Raw genomic sequence first — 25,832 nt, 5'->3', positions numbered from 1 at the left:
CAGCATAGAGTGGCTAAGAGAAGAGAGAAAGTTCAGTGAAACCTTTTATTTTGTTTTTTTTTAATCTATTGATACATTTAGATGCATTAGGTGAGGGTTTAATTTCTAGGATAAAAGCACAAACTCGCCATTAAACTGGCTGTCCAGTTTTGCAACATATATAGATATATATAAATACAAGGTCACTTGTGTAGTGTAAGTGTATCAATAAATTAAAAAAAAATACCAACAGGTGATTTGCAAGGGATAAATTTGTCGACCTCCTTGGCTGCGAGCGCTGTGGTTTTAAGTGGGAGTCCCGGATTCTATTCTCATAAAAATGTCAAATAAAAACGGTTCAGGTACAATAAGACACAAACAAGTCATTATGCAAGCGATTATTTATTTTAATTAATAGACATACATTTCACCAATAAGACAATATAATGTTCACGAAACCATATAGAATCGATATTGTTTTATTACGTTTTTATATCTACAAATTGAAATAATACTATAAATACCCAGTAAACCAATGATATTAAAAGAAAAAAAGAAGTTAATTGCATGAGCATTAATAAGCACCAACAATATGGCTTGGCTGATCTCAGTATTCATCATATTTTTTTATCACTTACAGGTATATACAACATTGAAGTTAGTTCGGTTAAAAATAATTAAATTAACTTAAAAGCAAAAATAGTAAGAATAAATTAAATTAATATTAAAAAAATAATAAAAATTGATAAAAGTTAAAAAAAATATTATTCTAAGTTTAATTTAGCCTTAAAACTAAATAAAGTGTCATGAAAATGAATATTTCAGTGTTTTCTTAGTTTAACATCAATGGTTTACATAGATTTTGCTACATGTAAGCGAACGTGAGTCGTATTTTAAGCCGTGTCTTCGTTCCATTGCCGCGCGCGTGACTAGCCGCAGTAGGAAAGCAACTCTTCGACGCTGCAAGCTTTATCGCAACACTCGTTGACGACGTAGCGCTTGCCACGAGATGGAAGGCCCAGACTGCGCGCTTGGTGCCGCGAGACCCTCGGCCAATCGATGTGGCCCTCATGCTCTTTGTCGGATGCGGGGAGGATTGCATCTGAGAAAACAAAGTAATAATAATAATAAAACAATAAATTACAACATACTATAACTACGAGAAAAGTGAAAAAAATTAAATAAAAAAATGAATAAATACAATAAATTATTAAGGAGTACGTGTCACCTACTCATCTCTGTGCCGCAGTACCATGGCAGTAAGTACCAACCAAGGAATACTGCAACGCTGATTTTCAGTAGATACCCAAGGTCACGGGTTTTCACGTACAGGCAGCGACATGGTCTGAAGTAGTGTTTGTATACTCTATGGGTAATTACTGATAAATAACACATATAATACAAACACTACGTCCTAATGAATAAACTTAACAATAATTACAAACATAACCGAGGTTTCTAGCGCAGCAGATTACATCCAGTTTGATTGGGTTTGATTTGACTAAATCAGTAGGGTTTCGTCATAAGTTCTTAAATGCAGCAGGAATACTTACTTTATATATTTATAAACATAGTCCCAGGTTTAGCCTTGTCATCTTGGACTAAACCAGTACAGTCAGCACTTGTATCAGTTCTCAAATACAACAAGAATACCTACTCACTATACATAGTCCCAGCTACACTCTAAAAAAAAATTGGTTATTCCTAACAACATAGTGATTGTTGTGATCAAGCATCTTGATTCCATACGAGCCGAACAAGAACATAGATACATCAAATAAGATGATAATGATTGTTTATCATAATTCAATGGACTGGGCAACTGTATTGCTCCTCAACTGTAAATCTCTCTTAGTTGGCTTTCTTTTTTTAGAGTGTACAGACCCTTTCTACACAACGCAGATTTTATACAGTTTTATTCGATCTGATTGATTTGACTTGACAGTTCATAAACGCAACGGGAATACTCACTATACATAGTCCCAGCTTCAGACCTCTTCTCGCTTGGGATATCATCGTAGCAGATCAAAGCGATCGCCCTGGCCAGGCTCCTGCCGCAGTAGTACTGCGGGCTGATCCCCTGGTAGGAGGGCGAGAGGCCGCCGATGTGCGCGCAGCTTAATGCAACCAACATCATCAGAGAAAACACCGTAAAACACGTTCGGAAATGCATCTAGAAGAACGAAAGGAATTGAATTCAATATACATAAAGAAGGGTAACCCTGACCAATTTCAGCCACGGCATCAATTTTTTATTTTACTAGACGTCAGCCCTTGTGATGCTGAAGTATATGGTAGCGGGGTAACCTTTATGAGTATGATAGAGAGTATGGCAGCCATATTAAAACTACACCACTAATCGGTTTCTACGCGACATCGTACCAGAACGCTTAATCGCTGAGTAGCACGTCTTTGTAGGTAGGATGTTAACTAGCCACAGCCGAAAACCAGAGAAAATTCACAAAACGGACGAACAGTAGACCTCCTCAGCACTGAACACTGCGCCACGTGGAGAGATATAATAATAGACAAGTGTGCGAACACTGGTGCACGTCTATTCCCTCACTCTCATAGTCTTATGAGACGATAGCTCCGAGGCACGAGACACGGGGGTAAATCACCGCTAAATTTCAATCTCCGGGCTGGTGTTAATAGTATCTTGATAAATAACCCAATAGGTACTATTCTTTTGCCCGATCTAGGTAACGAACCCTCGTGATCTGTAGTTGAAAATTCTCACCACTAGACCATCGAAGCAGCTAAACTTATATAACCCTAATACTCGATAGTCATAATGGTTTCTCACACTACAGCGCGTTTAGAACCCTCGTAGTGTTACGTTAATGAATGTTGTAGTTCTTGCTGGAACGGCGATCTCGCACCTGTAAACGCAACGATGGTAGACCCCGACGAGGTGCACAGATGACGTCAAAGGAGTCGATGGACCTAAGTGACACAAAACCGTGGTATTGGGAACTTCCTAAAAAAACCTCTGTCGAGCTGTAGACGTCCATTGATTGACATGATGATGATGATGATAAATGTTGTTGTGAAGCGGTGACAGCCTATAGTGGTTGGGACTCCGGAATCACTTCAAGTAGGCGAAGTTCGAACCCCGGTGCGAATCTCTATCTTTTCGCAGTTATGTGCGCTTTAAGGCAATTAAATAGCACTTGCTTTAACCGTAAAGGATAGAAGAGTTCTTTATAATGTACCTACTGAAAGGCGTATAAAGTCGACCAATCCGAACTTGGCGAGCGTGGTGGACTATGGCCTAAACTCTCATTCTGAGTGGCGACCCGCACACCGGCCCACTTTAGGGCAAAATGGATTGATGCTGATGAATGTAGTTATCTCGATTAATTTATCGATAAATAGCTAAAGCCTGCGAATTCGTGTGCAAATAATTGTTTGTCTTTAAAAATGCACAACTAAATCCACACATAATAAGAAAAAAAAGAGTCAGTTCAAAATACAATAATGAAATAATAACGGCCATAACTTACCTTTACTCCCCTCAGTAGTTTAGCTATCGAGTGAACGAGTAAATATGAAGTGAATCCCGGATTTCATCCCCTTTATATGCTTCCCAAGGAGGTAGCGAGTAATTAATATTCAATAACATGTCGTGGTTTTGTGTTATTGTTTAATCAGAACTGAAAGATTCAGGTGAGAAAACACTTTTGCGCAAGGACGTAGCTAGGAAATAGTCTGAGGGGTTTCATGAACATCTATTTTAGATCTTCAATTTGTTTAAAACTGTAAGTGAAATGAAAAACGTGAAACGAATGCCAAGTAAATGCACGGTAATCAAAATTAATCCCGGTCAAGAAGACTTATCGTCATATTTTGTATATAATGGAACATAAAACCAATGTAAATTTTATATATTTGTGATTTGTTATGAGAAATAAATGGCTTTTTTATTTTTAGCCACGACCAAAGCCTCCTCACAGACTAGACTAGAGTAATTTCACACACACACATACATCTAAAACAAATTTGGTAGGTAATTTTTACTTTATATGACATAGCTTTATATGACATAGCTCGTCCGGGGAAGTACTACTACAATGCTTACTTCTAAGCGACAACGTACCGGTAACGCTATATTTCTTAGCAGTACATCTATATGTAATAATATGCTACGACAATACACACATCGCAATCTAGCCCCAAAGTAATCGTTAGCTTCTTTCATGGGTACTAAGATGACTGATGAATAATATACATAAATACTAATAATATACATATAAACACCCAGCCACTGAAAAACATTCATATTCATCACACAAACATTTTCCAGTTGTGGGAATCGAACCCACGACCTTGGACTCAGAAAGCAGGATCGCTACCCACTGCGCCAATCGGCCGTCTATCTATGTCGGTAGGGTGGTAAATAGCTCCCACCAGACTAGAGCAGAGAATATTTGCACACACACATCTAATATAACTTTAGTAGGTAATAGCAGAGCTTTACGTGACATATGGCTTGTCTGGGGAAGTAGTACCACCAGGCATATTTCTGCCGCTAGGATATTACTACAATTAATAGCTCAAAATATATCAACACCCTCGGAAATGGAAGACTGGCTACGCGCCTGGTTTTCAGTAATTTTATGCAGATATGAAATACGTAATAATAGTTTTAGACGTGTTTATTGAAGCAATTGATGTTTTTAAACTTATAGTTTTGACCAGGGTTTACCTCTTTCTTTTATTTTTTACATGCGTACCCAGTCTACTTCGCCCGGCTAGATTTTGCTTTATTTTGACGTGACAACGTCTTATAAATTGGTTTGCCGGGTGACACTTCAAGAAACTGCGTTACGCTCCGCTCACGTTATGCGCTCACAATGAGAGCGAGTGAGAGGCACGCGTCCCTTCCACTCGGGCATGGTTAGCCCGCCTAAGAGCGAGAGAGACAGACATAAAAAGTAAAAGGCACGCGTCCCTTTGTAGTAAACGCTGTTTCATTGTACGCAAATGTATTGCAACTTGCAATGTATTGTATAGTGTTGCCCAAATTCAGTCTTGGTCTTGCAGTCTTGGTCTTGTTCTTGCGTTTTTGCAAGACCAAGACCAAGAACAAGACCGCGTATTTTTAGCAAGACCAAGACCAAGACTGACCGTGCAAGACTTGAGCAAGAACAAGACATAGCCTGCAAGACTCTTGCGTCTTGCAGCTAGGACTTAGCGCTATTTCACGGAGTAGTTAGGTGTAACAGTTCGGTGTATAGGTAGGTAGGTACGCTTAGGAATTCTATGAGACGCAAAAAACTATATCAAAGAATATGAAAAACTGGACCTATGCGCATTACGACTAATACCATAAACATAGCGAATAAAAAAATATCTATTAAAATCAAACTGAGTGCATGCATAGTTATGTTTTAACCATCGGCACTTTGATAATGCGGCATCAAAGGTTTTGTACTTACTTCTCAAAGAAATTTGCCGCTTTTCGGAAGTACATGGTTATGATACACGCGCCGGCGGCTTCTTTTGAAATCTAAAACAATCGTTGCCGCCGCGCCGAAATCATAACATTTGACACTATTCATGCAAAATAATTTCGAATTTTAAGAGTACCTACAGGTGTTCCAAAGAATAAATAAGTTTCAGATTGGTGATTTTAGATTGGTGGAGGACGCATGAGACAGAGTATCTGATTTTATCGAAAATGGCCCGTGATTTTCTCTCAATACCTGCAACTTCAGTACCTGCTGAGAGGTTATTTTCTAAAGCATCATTAGTAATTAGAAAACATAGAAATAGGTTAAGTGATGAGTCAGCCAGATGGTTACTTTGTATTATTTCTTGGTCAAAAGAATTGATATAAAGTATCATAACCTAATGATAAAGCTGTTGATTTGTGTTGTATTTTATTTTTTATTCAAATAAATGATAAATCGTAAAACTCTTTTATTAAATTTCTTATAAGTTGAGGGTTCAATCTCTTTCTAGACAGATAAGTATTGTTCTTTAAAATACAGTCAAGTTATTGTAATTAATTTGTTTTTTTACATGTTTTAGCAAATGTAAGCTTATAAATCATAAATGTTTATTAAGAAACAGTTACTTCCATGGAAAACGACATATAGGTCAGTTGATTTTTCGAATTTCTTATCAAATCTTCAGTTATTTATTAATCTGCTTGATCTTTACTATGGCTATGTTAATTCAAGCTCACAATGTTCCAATTCTAATACGTTTTTCTAAGATTTAAAGTAAACTTTAATAAATAGTAATAGACTAATAGGTAATTGCAAGACTTGCAAGACTCTTGCTGCAAGACCAAGACCAAGACCAAGACTGGGAGCGCAAGACCAAGACCAAGACCAAGACCAGGTGTATTGGCGCAAGACCAAGACCAAGACTGGCTAAGTCTCGTCTTGTTCTTGCATTTGGGCAACACTAGTATTGTATGTATATTTGTATATAAATACGTATGTATGTGTAAAGGTAAAAATAAAATTTTGTTAATATGAAATTCAGTGCGAGATTCTTTGTATAAATTAATGTTTTAAATATAATTCTTTGTATAAATAAATGTTTTAAATTGTTACTATTATTTCATCCTTCTTCCTACTATACGAATGAATATTCACATTAAAATTATTTTACCACTCAAAGTCGTTGTCACGTAAAACTTTCGCCCGTATACCGACTTTACAGGCAACCAATTTTTATTTAAACAAAAAACTTACATCATTAAATTTTTAATTTAAGCCTCATAATATATTAAATCATTTATTTCTCTCCGTATTCATTCTCTTCTCGAGCGGGTGAAGATCATTATCTACACCCAACAATAGAATATCATCATAGTAAATAAAAGCTGTATTTGACAGTTCAAAAATAGGAGTGCTCCGATCGATCACCAAACTCCCTGATTGTTTCATTGAAATCGGTGCAGGGTTCACTTACCCTGGGCATCCAAACTGTGTTGGAATAGATCGATATTGTATAGAAGCAGGCGTTACTTTGCGGAAATCCATGATATATTATCAAAATTAAGCTTAATTTGCTATACTCCGCGAAAAGCAGGAGAATCTGTGTGGTGTAATTTATAATTTCTTCACAATGATTAATTGTTAACAATTGTTAACAATTAATCATTGTAAAGTCAACATCTCCTGATGATGCTCCGTGATGATGAAACGTGCGTAGAGGGTGTATTGCCGAGGATCTGTTTGGTGTGGAGTATAAGGATTGAAGAAATTATAAATTACACCACACAGATTCTCCTGCTTTTCGCGGAGTATAGCAAATTAAGCTTAATTTTGATAATGGAATAGATCGATTAAAATAGACTTGCTTTGTTCATCTTCAACTCGATAAAAAATAACTTTTCCTCAAAAAGTCCATTAGTATTTCTGAATAAAAGAAGTCCCTAACCAAGTTAGCATAAATATTTTTCTAGACACCTCGGCACCTCCACGTTCTTTTTCGAGAAAACTGACTGAAAATTACTGCTAACTGGTAAGTTCTTTCGTTAAGCCAAATTGACATTGTACAAGTCATATAGTCCCTTAAATTACATAGGTTATATATAGGATAAGTTATAGTGAATGGACTATAGTGGTAGCATTATGAAGGCGGTCAACACAAAGTTTACTTTATACTTATAAGTAGCAGTAGTAGTACAGCTTTTTGTGACAGAGCTATTTCTGACGCTAAGCAGCATTGTAGCAAATAGCAATGTGTGCCCGAAGCGTGCGGTTGAACATCTGACATTAGACTTATCATCTTCCATGTTGCCGGAGTCAGGACTTGTTTCTTGCATGAGTGTGTCGTTTCCCACTTACCATCAGGATCTGCTTGATCCATCAGTTATTAGTAAAAAAAAGTACCTCCTTGGTCAACATTGGTTGAAGCGGGAAACGGCGCCATCTTGGCGGGAAGCGTGAACGCCATGAATATTTTAATTTACATATTAATTAATGTTTCCTTATCTTATTTAAACGTGAGAGGTGACAACTGATTTTTAAGTGTATTAGTAATATAAAATATAAGGTTGGTACCCACCGCTATATTGTTGTTGTTACATCATCATTTCAGGGTTCAATAATTACTAACTTTTCAGGCGGGTTTCTATTTCACTTCATACTCGTTTTCAAAGTTATGCTTTGCACATCATTTTAACATGATGTTCACATCACATATGCATAAAACGATTATCTCTCAGGTGGATAACCTGAGAGTAACTAAAGTTTTTTTGCAACAACTATATACTCGTATTTAAGTACCTAATATTTAGTTTTTTAATTATTGAAAACTGTAGTTAATACGTAAAAGTGTCTTATGTCCCGCAGTGATGTTCATCGCTGTGTTCAACGGACAGTGCACTCGCAATATGTCAACCCGGCCTAAAAGAATACTTGAAGATTGGACGGGGCGAGCTGAACAAAGACAAAACTTGTACAAAATTAAGCCATCTAAAGTTGTCAAGATAAACTTGGACAAACGTAAACAAAATGTAACAAGCAGTCAGTAGAGCTGCTCGTGTTTCCGTGGGGGCAACATAAAGTTCCACGTTCGAATCCCATTTGAGGGACTTTGCCAAACATCGGGACATACGTGGCATCATAATTAGTGGCAAGTTGGCAAAACCCGGTGGGATTAACGCATGACGACGTTTCCGTATAGATAAACAAGTTAGAAAGTTGGGAAGGGACTGCGGGAATAGTTTTTATTCTACTTATGGTTTAAAATCTTTATTAAAAAAAAAGAATTACATAAATTAGTTTAGCCCGCTACAACCATTGACTAATTAAGATTGGAATAAAAAACCACATTACTTCCAGAAGTAATCAACTTGATACTTCAGCTAATACTATTCCTTTTCAGATTTCACCAGATTATCGTCATGTGGAATAGTAATGTCAACAATTATTGCACGGCGCACTGATCCCGGTTATACTAACACGTCGTCATTTAGCCCCAAAGTAAGCGTAGCTTGTGTTATGGGTACTAAGATGACTGACGAATATTTTTATGAATAATATACATAAATACTTATAATATACAGATAAACACCCAGACATTGAAAAACATTCATGTTCATCACACAAACATTTTCCTTTTTTGGGACTCGGTAAGCAGGGTCACTGGCCAATTTTTTTTTTATAGCATAAGCTTTAGACCCGAGGTGTGGATTTTTCTCAAATCAAAAGTATCTATCTCTCATCAGCGTGTGTTCCGGTCATCGAATTACGTCCCCCGAAAGTGACGGCGATGTCCTAAACACTAGGCCTCCGCTTAGTGAAATAAAATTGAAAGAAAAATAGATATAACCAGCTACAGAGCAGGTAGGCAATCCATTCAAGTCTCACTGTCAATACCAAAAATCCAGGGTAACATTTCAATTTATATTAACAAGGCCTGGAAGGTTACCCTTCACATAAATTCATCGCCTTTACCTCTTGTCGGTACGTTCCCAATTTACGCACCGAATGAACATTACTCGCTACTTTAGTAAAACTTTTAACGTCACGTCGCTTCAGCGTTTGTGGACACTAGAAATCTTTCATCAAATATACTAGATAATAGTAATAATAATAAATAATAAATCTTTTATTTGGGAAGCAAACAAAACATAGGAATTACAATATAGAGTAAACGCTACAAAAAAACATATCAATGAGATATTAAACTATAACGAAAAAAAATTTCGCGTTATGCTGTGATTTTCAGGCGACCTCTCTCGACATCCCGGTTTGTTATTAAACATTAATTAAACATACATTTAAATGTTCAATTAATGGCTGCAGTCACGTGTGTTCTAATTAGTAGGTAGATAAAAAATATGTTATTGTTTATGTATCTATCACCAGTAGTATTCCGCCAATAATCTATTGGCGAATACAATACGTGTATTTTTTATATACCTATAAGTGACTGCAATCTCACCTTATTAATTCCCAGATTGCCCCTGCCCGGGAATGAACCCGGGATCGAAAACCCCAGCGCACCGCTGCGCCAGGAAGATCTTCAAAAATTAAATGAACTTAACTTTCACTTTCTAGGGATATTAAAAAAAGACGTCGTATCGTATTCGCCAATATAAAATAGCATAACAAAGGAAGCCTGATTTATTTAAATAGCAATGCACCGCGAACCGCAACCGATACTTAATTTGACGGCCGATTGGCACAGTGGGTAACGACCCTGCTTTCTGAGTACAAGGCCGCGGGTACGATTCCCACAACTGGAAATTTTTTCTGTGATGACCATGAATGTTTTTCAGTGTCCGGGTGTTTATATGTATATTATAAGTATTTATGTAGGTACATTATTCGTAAAAATTTTCATCAGTTTTCTTAGTACCCATAACACAAGCTGAGCTTACTTTGGGGCTAGATGGTGATGTGTGTATTGTCGTAGTATATTTATTTATTTATTTAAGTTAGTTTCGTTTCGAGATTCGTGCACAAAATAATTGTTATGTATTAATATTATTAAGAGTATACATTTTTTGTTTGTTCGTTTCTTCAGCCAAGAACTGGTACTGGTAACTGGTAAATGAGAACTGTCACGACGTAACATAGGCTATAAATTATTTAAATTTTTTGAAATGGAGATCTGGCGTACGCTGAGAAATCTATTGCTGATAGATACATAAAAAATACATATTTTTATGTATGATGATTAAAGAACTCATTCTTACAAAAAATCCTCGAGGTAATATATACCTATCATACCTATATTTATAGTATAGTCCCAACTCCCAACCACACACACAAACACACACACATGACTCAGCCTGTTGTTTTTGTATCTGGTTTTAAAAGACAAAAACAATTCCCGCAGGATTAGGTATTACAGCACCAAAAATATCGCGTCTCGTTATAAAATGGGAACGAAACCTTGTTAGCTACCTGAAATTAAGAAATGGCAGGTGACCAAGGGCGTCGCGTTTACTTTAACAGCCCCCATTTCGAGGCGGCAGAGAGTCGCTAGCTACATCGAAACCCATTGAGTGCCATCGTTCCAAGTTCCAATCACGAGCGCACTTAAACCGTCAAATAGTGTGAAACGGCTCGTAACATTGAAACTGACACGCTGACACTTTGAAACCCGCAGACTAAAGCACCGTCTGGAAATGGGCCGCCAATAAGTAAAAATATCACTGATTCGCCCTAGTTACCTCACCTATAAATACCGACATTCCTTTTTAGCACATTTTCCGTGCTCGAAATGTTAAACACGACAGAATTTGTCTTATACTATGATGAATATGGCTTTAACATACATTCATGCAACTGCCGCTAAGCAGCATTGTTCCAATGGTGTTTTCCTGTCTGATATACAGAAGTTATTTGATATACACAAGACGGCACTTTGTGAAACGCTTTCCTAGCATGCCCTTCGGTATAGTGCTCGGTTTATAGACGATTGTTTTACACTTACCATCAGGTAAAAACTTTACTTCGTAAAACCCCATCATATAATGTACATCGACTGCCGATTGGCGCAGTTGGCAGCGACCCTGCTTTCTGAGTCCAAGGCCGTGGGTTCGATTCCCACAACTGGAAAATGTTTGTGTGATGAACATGAATGTTTCAGTGTCTGGGTGTTTATATGTATATTATAAGTATTTATGTATACTATTCATAAAAAAAATTCATTAGTTATTCTTAGTACCCATAGCACAAGCTACGCTTACTTTGGGGCTAGATGGCGGTGTGTGTATTGTCGTAGTATATTTATTTATTTAAGTTAGTTCGTTTCGAGATTCGTGCACAAAATAATTGACACCGATGTCGCGTGAAGCTTGAATTTCTCGTTTAGTCTGTGGTGGAACCTGGAATTTATTTATTTACACTTCATTTATAAGCCTGTTCCAAATCACTGAGCATTCTGAGGATAGTGGCTGTGACGTGGTTGTGCGGTGGAAAGAAAATATTCAAATGAGGCGCTAGCCTTGTCAGTTGAGGTTTGTATCAGATGGGTGGCTCTTTTCCTTTACTGAAATTAACTCTTTTTAACCCCCAACGCAAAAACGACGGTATGCTATGTGTTTGAGTCTGTGTGTGTCCGTCTGTGGCATTATATTTCCGAAACGGATGAACCGGTTTTGTTTTTTTTTTGTTAATGAGGTTTATTAGTTGGGTGTTAGTGTTCTTAGCTTTTTGGTGAAAATCGGTCCAAAATCGCCGCCGCCACGAAATGGCGGTTTACATTCTATTTTTTACAGCTCCCTTAATATAGATATCAAATGAAAAAAACTCGCATCGTCTAAGCAAGCGTGTCCCACCTTAGGCCACATCTACACTTTTCATTGTAGTCAAACGCTAGACTATTAATCTATAATATAAAAAAGGGATTGACTAATGGAATAATGTATACTATATTGAAAGTTGGAAAATTTTAAATATTTAATTTTAATATTAAGTTATACCTTCTACGTCGCCTGATAAGTTATGGTGCCGTTTAAGATGGTAGCGGGCTAACCCATAGATCCTACTTATTATCGGGTTCGACGCAGCATTGTACTCTATATTGCTTGGCGGATTGGTAGAAAGGTAACTATAACAGCCAGTCTTTTTTCCTACTCGTTATCTAAACTACCACGTATCTGTAAATATTAACAAATTATAATTTTGTGTCTTTAATACTTTTGCCATGGCTTGACTTAGATAGAGGACTTTGGAGGTTCGACCCTTCACGAAGCTTCAATAAGGGTTGGCTGGCTTTATAAACGATATTTAATTCCAGTGATAATAATATTTCAGCCGCCATAAGTGACATTTATAAAGCAAGCCTTTCTCATCATAAGGTCTCAGCTGAAAATCAGCGGCATGTAGGTTATTTGGCACGTTTTGTATGTGCTTATAATGTCCAAAATATTTTAAGCTGTACCACTCTTTCTGTCTGGTGTGCAATAGAAACATTAGATAGGTATGTCTGTCACAGACAAATGTAATTTTTTTTATAATAATATTAATTTTCAGAACTAGAAGCAAATGAATCTTATTATTAAAATGTGGGCGTAAGAGTGGGCAAGGTTTTATTATAAACATGATATTAACTAATCATATTAAATACTTTATTCATCATGATTTTTAAAAGCCCCGAACAAACGCGAAATAAGTGGCGGGCAACAGGTTACATAATAATTGTTAGAGATTGAGTTTACTGATAGTAAATGTACCTCAATATCTTATTTTGCTCATGCGATTTACCATAATAGACCGACCTCATTTTAAATTATGCTACTAGTATGTTTGTAATATGCGTTTTAAATAAGTAAAGTTCTTGCTGTAAAAAAATATAACTTTATTTAGAAAAGAAAACATTATGAGATACCTGTTAATTGTTCTGAGGTATATCTTTCCCAACAGAATAGCTTAGCAAAAAATTGACAACTGACAGAAAAAAGGGCGGGAACTTTCGGGGCGAGGGGGCGTTTTGGATCTCATGAAGTTTTTGTTTTAAATGTACCTATATTTGGGATAGTTTTATATATCTATATTGATTTGGATTTGTTACCATGGGGAGAGGGAGTGGGGAGGAACATGGAGGGGAAGAGAAGGGAATGCAGAAGTCCATCGGGTCTTCAGATGCCGAGGGTGAGTCTTCGGTGTTCGCAGAGGCTGCGGAGGGTGAAGGCATCGATAATAACAGGGAAATCGGGATTGGATGTGTGAAACGGTTGTGCGGAATATTTGGAATAGATGTCTTATGAGATTTGGAGAGCGCGCCTTTTCGCTTTGAAAGTTACCATTTTTTTCATTCATTGACAAATCAATGATTTATAACTCACCAAAGATTATCCCGCGCTCTACTGAAGAGCTTTTAAAGAACACGAAAGCTTACAAAGTGTATAAGAACATACTACATCAAAAATGGAAGATGTTTATTTTACCCGAATTAGGAAAAATTACTTTACTGAAGACGCGACTTTATTCCTTAATATGACAATGGATATGAATATTTAAGACATGGCTTTACGCCTTATTATGTGATAGAATTTTAATAAACACTAAGACATGGATGTACGGTGATATACCTCTGCTTTTTCCATACTGGGAAGAATAAAAAAAGTTACCACTGACATTGACATACATGACATTTGGTGATGTTAAAAACTTAAAGCAGATATTGATCGGATGGTTTCTCCTTCCTACGTTGAATATTCAACCTTATAATGAACACACTAAGACATCACGCCTTGTGACCTGTGCTAGTGATTGTAATTTACTGTCTGGCTGAAACCTGTACCTAACTGCGCTTGAAAGTTGAAATGGGAACGAAACGAAAGTTAAAGATTAAATTAGTAGTATACCGCTATGTCCCACTTTTAAGCATGGTTTAGCTTAGAACTAATTCATTTAGCATTTACTCGACAGAACCTTAGTGTTCGAAAATGTTAAACGTAATAGAACTAGGTTTTTTATGTTTAGCGATCACTGTTGCATTAACTGGTTTTGTGATTAAGAATTACGAAAAACATGTACCGGCGTTTATTTTAAAAGGGTTCAAATACGGTGCTTTCGCGTACCAAGGCTCGGGTGCTGTTTATTTACGAGTTATCGAAGTGTCGAAAGCTCGTTACAGGCACTTCTATGCATTTTCATCTGTCTTTAGCGCGCTGACTTTGGTTTACGCTTTATTGGTGTATTTTTATGAATTCAAAGTTCACAAATATGTCGTACTATTCCTACATTTTTTATTGGAACAGGACAAACCTGCAGGTAATTATTTTTCATAATCTTTTACTTTAACTGTCACAAAAATTGTATCATAAGTTATTATATTAAAATTTTATTTATGCAATCATAGATTCACTTATTGCAGTATAGTACAGTAGATATTTGACAGGTAAGCTGTCCATTGAGGTGTAGCAAAACAATAATTCAATCTTATACCATGTTTATTAATTACAACTACAAGTCAGGGTCTCACTTAAACAGGGCTGAGAGCACCTTCCAAATGTAAGCAAAAGATAAAACAGTGAATTACTATTCTGATATTTATTCCACTGTTTCATTGAGGGCCATAAAGTTTAAACCTGCTTATCCTAGGTGCTTTCAGTCTTCAGAGAATATATTCTGTAAATCTTCAGTAAGTTTTTTACGTAAACTATCAAGTAAAATTTCACTATTTCTCTTTTTTCAGTGTCTGTTGCAGCAGTTCTTCTAGCTCTCTCACTGCTTATGGTTCAGTGTTTCAGAAGATGCTATGAAACATACTACCTACAAGTATTTGCTCGGACAAGCACAATGAATCTCAGCCACTATATTGCAGGGCTGGTACATTATTTTGCTGTGGTGGTTGCTGTTATAGGACAAGCACCTTTGTTCTGTGGTAAGAATAGTATAAGATTCACACCAAATCAATAGAGAAAATTCAACAGGGCTCATCGCTGCACCAAGGAGGTTGTTGTGTGATTGGCCAAAAAAAAACTTTATAAAACAGGTGCAAGATCTATTAAAGGTGTCAGGTCTAAAGAAAATTATGGTAATACCACAGAAGTAGGAACATACATAAACTGTCTACACAACTAATATTGACGCATCAGAAAACCAATCAACTTTAGTAGTGTTTCTAAAACACAAGTGGTTAGTTCAATCCATTCAGCAGTTGACAGTACTTATTTTAGCTCAAATTTTCTAAACTATAAATTGGGAAATGAGAAAATGTTTGTGAACTAGCAACATTCAGTGGGTTTGAAGTCAGACTTATACAGGCCGTTTTCACTCTTTTGTGGACACAATGCACTTCATGCAATAATGGCTCAATGAGGGTTCTGTATATTGGACAGAAGCAGGCGTTACTTTTCAGAAATCCACTATATATTATGAAAATTAAGTCAGTCAACATAAGAGGAGCATGCACCGGTTTCAGAGCGAAACGTAGCGGGTATATTGCCAAAGATCTGTTTGGTTTGGAGTATAAGGATTGAAGAAATTATAAATTACACCATACAGATTCTCCTGCTTTTCTTCCTCCTGCAGTATTACGGATAGAATTACATACAGAACTGTATGTTGAAATAATTTTGTATCCAAATGTCATCGTTATTTTATTTTATTGAATACAATTTTTTTTTACAGACAATCAAAACCGAAAAAAAATTCTATGGCACGACATAAAGACGCTTACCTTATCAATACCTGTCACCATAATATTTCTATGGGCATGGTACGAACAATATAAAAGCAATGTGGTGTTAGCAAACTTGCGCAAAGACCAGAAATCTAGAATGGTTGTCACAGAGAAGCATTGTGTACCTCGTGGAAGGCTGTTTAAGTATGTGTCAAGTCCACACAGACTTTGCGAAGTCATTATGTATGTGATGTTACTGATTTTAGTACCCACAAGGACCTTCTTCTGTATATTCTTATGGGTGATATGTAATCAGGTGAGTGTCTTTATTTACATGTAATCTTCAACATGTTTATTGCAAATTTAATCCTATAGTCAAAGCTATGAGGTGCAAAATTATAAAAATTTATGTTTTTTATTGTTTCATCAAATTGCTGGTAAGAATGTAGTGTAATAAATGTAGTATAAAAAAATTTTGTTGTTCAAGAGACACTCCTCCAAACCGGCTTCACAGATTCTTATCAAAATTTTTGTATGATGCTAATCCTAAAGATTTAAAAAAAACATTAAAATGATATAAATGATTAATAATATTAATCATATAAATGATTTTAATAGCATAACATAACAGCAGCTAGTGCTAGTAGTGCTAGCTGTGAATGTCGGTAGTCCGCTTTAATGTACTAAGTAAAAAGCAGTTAATGTTTGTGCTAATGATTTTTCTTTTGTTCTTTTATGGTTATCATTTTGTTTCATTACAGGTTCAGACTGCATTGCATGCTCACGAATGGTACAAAAAAACATTTATGGACTATCCCACTGATAGAAATGCAATTATTCCTCAGATTTATTGAATTTAAATATCAGTCGACTAACACGTAAGACGCAGAAGATATTTGACGATTTGTCTATGTTTTGATGTTGTAGTAGAAAACGTATTCATGTAGTAGATGGTTCTTTGAAATGGATGTAGTATCAATGTAAATTATCTATAGGTATACTCCTTGTTTATGAGTATACATACATTTCGCGTATCAATTTGTCGGTATTGTAGGTAACTTTTATCTAGTATTAGTTTATCAATCCATACAAAGGTAGAAATTTACTCGTAGCTGCACCTACTTTGTTAGTTTTAGGCTTACTTATCTCTTAAAAAGGGAATGGTTGCATTCGTGACAATTTTTTGTGACATTGTCTCATAGAATCGGAGACGTAGCACGTATACGGGATGGAACGGTATTTTGTATTTTGAATTTCGAAAATCTATGCGTAAGTATATAAACTATTTTGTGATTTCAAACAATCAGTTGTAAAGTTTTTTGTTATCGATATCAAAATCAACAACCTTCAGCTATGGAACAAAGACTTAATAAAAGTCTAATTTCCATATGACGTCACGAGTGTGGCATGACACAGGGAGTTTTCGCGGTTTTCTTTAAAAATAAAATAGCAATTTATAGCAACAACATTTAATAACTGTAAAAGATATTTTTTTTTATATTGTAGATACTTTTGAACAACAGTTTTTCAATATTAGTCTGATGACTAATATTAAATAACAATAAACTGTTGTTCAAAAGTATTCCTATTGCGTGCGGATATTTTTACAGCACAAATTATGATTCAAAGAGGCATTTACTTATTTAAGGCAGTACTTGGAAATGAAAAATGGGATTTCATTGCTTTTTTTTAATTATCGATGATTAGGTTATAATAATTTATTGCAGCGTTACTTAAAAACAAAAAAAATTCCATTGACTGTAATTTTCGAAGTAAATGTAATAAACGCATATATTTTTTATGAAAACTAAATTTATTGAGGCTAATTAAATTTAAGTATTTAAAAAAAATGTTTTTTTTTTTGGTATCGTCTTTATACAACCAGTACCTATATGTATAAAAGGACGTTATATTTTTTTATAATTAATTATTCTATTGAGGCTGGATAAAATATTAATTTATTAAATAAATTAATGTATTATTTATTTGATACCCTATTTACATAACTTAGTAGGAAATAAATACATATTAAATTAAATAATGGACTTTTTATTAACAAAATACATCACATCACATCACACACTTATAATTGCACACATGACAACTATCTTAGTTCTTAAATAATGCGTATTTCTTCCTTATCCTTATTTGAACAGGAAACTGAAACAAAATGAATAAAATGATTCCATTTGTTGTTAAACACACAACATGGCCTGCAATGCAGTTTATTATACTAACTTATGAGTATGGAATCATAAGTGCAGGACTATTTACACTAATCTCCACAATAGCTGAACAAATTACAATTTAAATCTTTTTTTATCCATGTAGACCTATCACAGACACTTATGAAGCGTTCATACATATGTTACCATCAATGTTAGATGATGGTGATAACTAAATTGGCTAATCCAAACGCGCCCTGGTCTAAGAGACCACGAAAAACCTAGCTGTTTTTTTTTTGTTATCACCATCTCATCAGACAGTTCCATTTTCAAATTCAAACATTTTATATTCATGTAGACCTTATCACAGGCACTTATGAAGCTTTTATACATATAATATGTTACCATCAATGTTAGGTGATGGTGATAACTATATTGTCTAACATAAAACTAAAGCTAGGAGGGTTCCAAACGCGCCTTGGTGTAAGAGCCCACAAGAAAACTTAGTCGGGTTTTTTTTTTTGTTGTCACCATCTCATCAAACAGTTCCATTGTTAAATTACACGCCAGATAAGTTAACTTCACAAAAGTTAGATTCATGTAGACATAATCACATCTACTTATGAAGCGTTCATACATATAATATGTTACAACTAAAGTTAGGTGATGGCGATAACTACATTCGTTAGCTTTAAACTAAAGCTAACTGTGTAATTTACATGGCCGCTAAATCACGACAGATATTTTCACGCAACTTTTGCCGGCCGCTGCTCGCATTTATTTGGCCAGTACAGCAATTTGGATTCAACTTGAATAAGGTTGTCAAAATTAGACTTAAATAAAATAATAAATATATATACTATAACAATACGTGTTATGGGTACTAAGATGACTGATGAAAATTATTAAGAATACACATAAAGACTTATATTATCCATATAAACACACAGTACTGATAAACATTCCTTGTCATCACACAAAAATTTTCCTGTTGCGGGAATCGAACCCACGGCCTTAGACTCAGAAAGCAGGGTCGCTGCCCGTTGCGGCAATCAACTTATATATGACAGATACTTACGACCAATCCAAATTGTTTTTTTTTTTTTAAATAGCGGAAACTACAAAGACGTCTGACATAAGCGTTACTTCCGTTAGAATAAAATCTGAGTTACTCCCCAGTCGCGCCTAAAAAATTCTTACTTCAAAAAAAATCTCACCTGTAAGGATACCCTTGCGTTTTGGCTCTGAACACGGACAGAAGCAGCGAGAAGAAAACGCACACAAGTACAAGGCCGACCACGGTCTGGAGCCGGCGTCTCTTTCCGTCTTGCGAGCGTTGTGCTTCCGTCCCTTTCACTCCGCCGGCCGCTTCGATCATCATTATCATGCCGATCACCACAGCGCCATCTAGAGGTAATGTGTTAAGGAAGAATGCAAAAAAAAAACCTAAATAAAAGCCCTAGAGTGAAAAAGTCTAGGGTTATATGTTTCGAGCAAAAGCTAGTTTGAAATGAGTCTTATTAGACTAATACCTACCTACTTTATTTTGGGGCAGCGGCCATCTTGGACCGATTTTCATCAACAGTTCAAACAAACAAAAATAAAATCAAAATAGTTTCAGCCGATCAAGAGCGACGTACCAGTCACATACACACACACTAACACACATACCTACACTCCCCTATATTTCTGTACCAGTCTATTATGCCGTGTGGTTACCAGTATACGTACGTACGAGGCGACTAGGGGAATATAACGGAGAACGGGCAGCCTCTGCTACTACTACCTACCGCGATCACCATCCTATTAAATAGAAGTCCAGAAGCCGAACAGTCAGTCAAATATTTCTTTATTCAAATAGGCACATATATGGCACTTTTGATACGTTGATTACAAAATGTGTACATAGTAGTGATGGCGATAACTACATTCGTTACCTTTGAATTAAATCTACGAGGGTTCCAAACGCGCCCTGGACAAAAATAAACCTAAAATATCATAGCCGGGTGTTCTTTTTTTATCACCATCTCACATTGTCATTGCAAATATTTAAGGAGCAACCCAGTTAGAGCAATTATTCACACCCAAGCTTTTATATCGATTACGTAGTTCTTTATACTATAATAGGACTTTTCTATAAGCTTGCGATAAGCTCATAAGGGTGACGTACCCCTATTTTTTTAAACAAATAAATATTTTTATTATTATTACTCTTTATTTGTACACCGCATGAAGCAGAATACAAAAGGCGCCCTTATCGCTTAATAGCGATCTATGCCAAGCAACCTTAGAATTGGAAAAAAACAGGAGAACAAACTGCAGGTGTTACAAAATATAAAATAAATACAATCATAATTAATAAACACAAATGTCTCTATTATATAATAAATATTTAAAAAAGTACTAATAATTTACTATTTACCATATAATAAATACATAGATAAAAGTAAATAAATATAATAACATCGCCTTCAGTTGGACAGTGACTTTGACTGCCGTATGTTCATAGGAAGCGCATTCCACAATTCGATGGCTTCTCGGTAAATTAATGTTAGTAAAATTTTGTTTTGTGGAAAGACATACTCAGTGTCAGGGCACGACACGATCTTAGACCGGATTGCCCTGCAACAAACTTCTCTTTTAAGTATTAGTTAAGAAGGAGTTTTTAAATGAAATAACACACAGTACAGAAGAGAAAGTAAATGGCTTTTAACTTTGTTAAGTTGGTATTTTTATATGATTCTGCATCCTAAAGATGTTTAAAAACACGAAAACAAGCGATGATTTTGTTTACATTCTTCATTTCCATTTCAAAAAGGATACTCAATATAGCAACTATGTAGCTTTCCAACACAAACTGCCCGTGCGAGCCTCCGTTTATGTACACCGGGCCGTTCTTTGTCCTATGGAAGAACGGAGGGCCACGTATCTGGTTCCACATCTGCCCTGAGACCATAGCGAAGCAGAATAGCAGTGCCACCACCGCCCACATTTGCTTGTTGTACAGAAACTCAAGGTTGTTGCGTCGGAGGTACAAGAAGCCGGCTACTAAAATGAATAGCATGGCGAATGCTACAACTCCAGAGTAGTTTGGTGGGCGGAACACCCTTATCTGAAAAAGCAATAACATTTTTTGAAATAAATATACATACACAAGTCGCCATCTAGCCCCGAAGTAGCGTAGCGTTGTGTTATGGGTACTAAGGTAACTGATGAATATTTTTATGGATATAATACACATAAATAAATAAAAACGCGCCTTTACGCGCAATTGAAGTAAAACTTCTTTGGCGTTGGCGGCATATATGACTGAAATTTTAACTAAAATAGTAAATACCATATTATAATTTAATTATATTTATTATTCATGTTCTTTAAGATTCTTCAAGATTATTCAAATGTTATTTTAATATTATTGATTCGAAATAAGTACTTTGAACTTAAAGTAAAAAATTATGATGACATTCATGTCATCATAATTTTTTATGTATGAAATTATAGGTTTGTGGTAACTATAAAGCAAAACATAAATTTTAATCTCTAAATTTGCTACTTTTCTTGAAAATTCAGCATCTATCTTTGTACCGAAAGGCGTTGTTGATTGAAGTCGAAAAGTATCTGTGAATACTTTTCGACTTCATCAAGATCGAGATCAAATTTTTCTTCAAATAAATCAACTAACAGATGTCAAAGTCAAAGTCAAAAATATCTTTATTCAAGTAGGCCCACAGGTGGCACTTTTGATGCGTACATAAGAACCACACGGTAGTGAGATGATGGCGATAACCACATTCGTAAACTTAAAACTAAAGCTACGAGGTTTCCAAACGCGTCCTGGTCTAAGAAGAAGCCCACAACAAAACTTAGCCGGGTGTTTTTTTTTTTTTTGTTATCACCATCTCACAATGTCATTTTAAATTATTAGAAGAGCAACCTGGTTAGAGCAATAATTTACACCCAAGCTTTTTTATCGTTTACGTAGTCCTTTATACTATAATAGGACTTTTCTATAAGCTTACGTTTAATACAAACTTTGAACTTTTTAAGAGACATCTCCAAGATGACAATTGGTAGTTTATTGTAGAATTGTATGCAATTTCCTTTAAACGAATTATGAATTTTATGTAACCTAGTATATTGCACTGTAAGTTTATTCTTACTTCTAATGTTTAATGTTTAATGATGAGATTCTTGAGAGCTAAAATGAACATTTATTATTTATTTATTACAAAAGTAATAAATAAACAAGTATATATAGATATTTTAAATAAAATTTTCAATTTAAAAGAATTTTTTAAAACTGTTGAAATTTTATTCACTTTGCTATTCACAATTTTTGAAAATTTGATTAATTGATTATGATTTTTGCCACTAGCATACTTAAAAACAATCCAAATAATTTTTTTTAAATAGCGGAAACAACACAGACTATAGTAAGCGTTACTTAAGGATTTACTCTCTTCGGAAACAAATATATCCTAAAAATTAAGAATGTTGTTATATTTGTTCAGTATTTTATAAGTTTTACCTGAACATCAGTCCTATCCTGGATCCACTTGATAATAGCCTCAGCATGGATTCCCGCCCTTTCAAAGTCCATAGAGTCAGCTGGTTTGGGTTTGCCCTTGGCTGGGAAGTGCATGATTACTGGTGCTGTGTTGAGACGCAGCTGAAATTATACATTTATGACTGTAATTTGCAATTTTATATGTTAACTTTTGAATAGAATGTGATTATAATTTGAATTATTAAATTCCATTCAAATTATTCCTCAGGATTTCTAGCAAAAAACTTTACTTATTTGTTATTAGTGGGTTATGTTTTGGTAAAATAACATTTTGTTTAAAGCCTTAACTTATCTTCTATTCTTTAAACAAGATGTGGCCAGACAATTTCAATAACTTTTAAAATTTACTATAGTATAATACCAGTAGCATAGGGTTTTAAAGAGGATACACATTAAAAAGGTAACAAAATGAATATGCCAATAGGAAGTTAGAGAATTTAAATGGCAAACAGGTTACATGGTAAGGCATGACAATAAGCCTAACAGAATAGATCCCAAAGTGCAATACTAAACGAAAAAGAGGAAGGCAGTTGAAAAGGTGGTTCAATGACATTAAAAAGGATTGTTGTGGTTAAGGACTGCAAATGATAGATTCTAAGTGTCTACAGGAACCACTTGAATTGGAACGGGAAATTATTATTTTTATTATAGTACCACAATTTACAAACTGTCTAGACATTTGAACCATGAAACCTATACTACCAAAGAATAACAAACAAGAAATATAATTTCCAACCGCACAATTTAAGAAGAAAATAAATAAAACATTATATTTACCATCTGGAAGATATCTGATCCCTCATCAAAGTCAACCATACCAAAGAACAGCTTAGTGTTATAAGCTGGTGAGAAACGGAAAGAGTTAGCTACTATCAAATACTCCTCATAGACATGCTGGCATATAGCGCATCGTCGTGAGGGTGCCATTGCAGTGAACATGACCACAAATGAATAGTCCCTAGGCGGAGATCTGACATACTCTTTGAATTTATTTAGATTCAAATGTATTATTGACTGTTTTGCCGTCATATCCGTCAGCTGCTCCACTTTCTCTTCAAGCTGTAAAAAAAAGATTTCACCCGCTATTACAATAAATTAACATCTTATAATAATTAATAACCAATTAAATAATTTGGTCTAACTGAACGAATAATTTAAATCTAAACAGTTACAGAGGTCATTTTATGGACTGTAACCTACAACAGACTGAGTGCTTAGCACAAACTTTAACAACGTGAGATGGTGATAACATCCTGCTAATTTAATTGTGGTCTTCATTCTTTTACCATTTGTCACTCTCATAGCTTTAGTTTATATTTAGGAAAGTAGCACCTTACAAAAATATGTATGGACGAATCAATAGTGCCTTCTAAAAGGTCTTATATACTAATAGAAAAATATTTGCCTTTGACTCATATTCTCAGACATTCGCATGTGTTGGTACACAAACGCCATTTCAGGCTTCTATTGAATTCTAAACCTATTCCGTTGATTGCTTTATATGTAAAGAAGTAGCCGGCCGGACGTCCCAGAAATTTGATGTGTACTATTCGTTTATCCACCATTTTTCTTTTACCATACTGGTATATTATAAATAGTCATTTTAACAGTAAGCCTTCGATTATGTACAACAAATATTAGTTTAATTTTCGTGTTTGCAGCAGCATAACTTTGTAAGTAAAACGTACCCCTTTAGCTCGACTTTGTGCATGGCTGTTGTAGTAGGTAAGGATAATGGTGAAAACCAAAAGCGATTTATGTCTCATTTTGATGATCTTAAATTAAATCTTATTAGTTTATTTAGGTTTATGCAGATATCTCAGTATTTCTAGAGATTCAGTTTTGAAAAGCCAATAGAAAAACGCCAAGTCAAATTTGGCAGATTCTTGACAATCTTTTATACGTCATCAACAGAGACGAAATTCCTTGTTTTATACTTGCTTAAAGGCTCTGGATTCTAGCTTTTTGAAAATATAAGTAGATAAAATGTTGTACCTAAGCCAAACCAGATTAATTACAGTTTTCACTAAACAACAACAACGTTTCACCAACTCTTAGGTGATAACTATTGGTGAACAGTCGTTGTATGCCTAGAAATCGTCTAAGATCAGGCGTTACTTATTTAAGCATTTAAAGTTCGTCGATAGTCAAAATGAGCATTAATTCCATACGAAAAAATAAAAATACGATAATACAAACACAAACTACAACACCTTGAGGTAAGAATCATAAAAAGGTTAGTTTATATGAGTTGTCTAGTGAAAATTAATATGTGAAAGGAAAATGTATGCCTAAGAAGCTTCTTTGATTAGGCGTTACTTACTTAGTCATTGCCTTGTCTTGCCCGTTAGTGAATACGTGCATTATAGTCCCGTATCTAATTTTCAATTTCATAATTGCTACATTGCCTAGTAGTGAAGTTTGATAGATTCTAGACGTTCCATTCCATTTTTCCATTAGCAAAAACTTTAAAACTTGAACTTGAAAAATGAGTTATCACTTGCTTTAACTGTGAAGAAAAATCCTGCATGCCTGAGATTTGTCCATGTTTTCAAAGGCGTGTGAAGTCTATTCGATTCGCACTTCCTCAGCTTGGTGGACTACGGCCTTGGCAAAAATCCCTTGTAACCTACATACCTACTTATATTTATTGTTAAATACAAAAGACCATACAAACACTGCAATAAAGATTCGGAAAAACTACGGCTAATATTGCAAAAAGATTTTTATTTAAATTTATACTAAAAATAAAGTAACCGTGTCTAGTTTTTATTAACCTAAGAAGATATAATATTACTTCTAACTTAACATATTAAATCTTCGTGTTTTTTTTTCTTAAATTAAATGCTCTTAATCTCCGAAATCTCAAAACCGAATGTTAACTCGTTTTACCTAAACCTTTTTAACCAAACCTAGGAATCCTAGAGAAAAAAAACGTTTCACGACCTCGTAAGATGTCTTCGACGTTAGGCGCCGTATTAGTTACATCGATTCGGCGGATCTATGGAGGGTAGAGGTAAGGAGAGTCATCTTATATGGGAGAAAAGTTGAAAAAGTGTCCAGTT

The 25,832-nt window shown here is 35.2% G+C and overlaps 3 protein-coding genes across 3 annotated transcripts; 1 reads left to right on the top strand and 2 right to left on the bottom strand.

The window, feature by feature from the left end:
- Positions 1-816: 816 nt before the first annotated feature.
- LOC120624016 (insulin-related peptide 1-like) lies at positions 817-3,510 on the bottom strand. Its single transcript, XM_039890323.1, has 3 exons — positions 3,486-3,510; positions 1,951-2,152; positions 817-1,081 (listed from the first exon to the last, which is right to left on the bottom strand). Exons 2-3 carry the CDS (start codon positions 2,150-2,152, stop codon positions 909-911), a joined length of 375 nt encoding a protein of 124 aa, XP_039746257.1. The 5' UTR covers positions 3,486-3,510; the 3' UTR covers positions 817-908.
- Positions 3,511-14,119: 10,609 nt separating this feature from the next.
- Positions 14,120-17,869, top strand: LOC120624074 (polyprenol reductase). The gene is made up of 4 exons (XM_039890410.1): positions 14,120-14,681; positions 15,106-15,294; positions 16,044-16,351; positions 16,797-17,869. The coding sequence occupies exons 1-4, from the start codon at positions 14,354-14,356 to the stop codon at positions 16,887-16,889; spliced, it is 918 nt and encodes a 305-aa protein (XP_039746344.1). The 5' UTR covers positions 14,120-14,353; the 3' UTR covers positions 16,890-17,869.
- A 194-nt stretch (positions 17,870-18,063) lies between these two features.
- LOC120624099 (tumor suppressor candidate 3) lies at positions 18,064-24,650 on the bottom strand. The gene is made up of 6 exons (XM_039890450.1): positions 24,456-24,650; positions 23,545-23,826; positions 22,729-22,869; positions 21,024-21,312; positions 19,418-19,607; positions 18,064-18,195 (listed from the first exon to the last, which is right to left on the bottom strand). Exons 1-6 carry the CDS (start codon positions 24,531-24,533, stop codon positions 18,180-18,182), a joined length of 996 nt encoding a protein of 331 aa, XP_039746384.1. The 5' UTR covers positions 24,534-24,650; the 3' UTR covers positions 18,064-18,179.
- Positions 24,651-25,832: the final 1,182 nt, after the last annotated feature.

This window comes from Pararge aegeria, chromosome 5 (genome assembly GCF_905163445.1).
Source record: "Pararge aegeria chromosome 5, ilParAegt1.1, whole genome shotgun sequence".
NCBI classification, from domain to species: Eukaryota; Metazoa; Arthropoda; class Insecta; order Lepidoptera; family Nymphalidae; genus Pararge; species Pararge aegeria.
This window is presented reverse-complemented; position numbering and strand designations above follow the sequence as displayed.

Coding starts and splice junctions, on each gene's coding strand:
- LOC120624099 (XM_039890450.1), bottom strand. CDS start 24,533: ATGAGACATAAATCGCTTTTGGTTTTCACCATTATCCTTACCTACTAC. Junction 22,870..23,544: donor GATCAGATATCTTCCAGATG/GTAAATATAATG, acceptor GTATAATTTCAG/CTGCGTCTCAACACAGCACC. Junction 21,313..22,728: donor AGGATAGGACTGATGTTCAG/GTAAAACTTATA, acceptor TTGCTTTTTCAG/ATAAGGGTGTTCCGCCCACC.
- LOC120624016 (XM_039890323.1), bottom strand. CDS start 2,152: ATGCATTTCCGAACGTGTTTTACGGTGTTTTCTCTGATGATGTTGGTT. Junction 1,082..1,950: donor TGAAGCTGGGACTATGTATA/GTGAGTATTCCC, acceptor TTGTTTTCTCAG/ATGCAATCCTCCCCGCATCC.
- LOC120624074 (XM_039890410.1), top strand. CDS start 14,354: ATGTTAAACGTAATAGAACTAGGTTTTTTATGTTTAGCGATCACTGTT. Junction 14,682..15,105: donor GGAACAGGACAAACCTGCAG/GTAATTATTTTT, acceptor CTCTTTTTTCAG/TGTCTGTTGCAGCAGTTCTT. Junction 15,295..16,043: donor ACAAGCACCTTTGTTCTGTG/GTAAGAATAGTA, acceptor TTTTTTTTACAG/ACAATCAAAACCGAAAAAAA.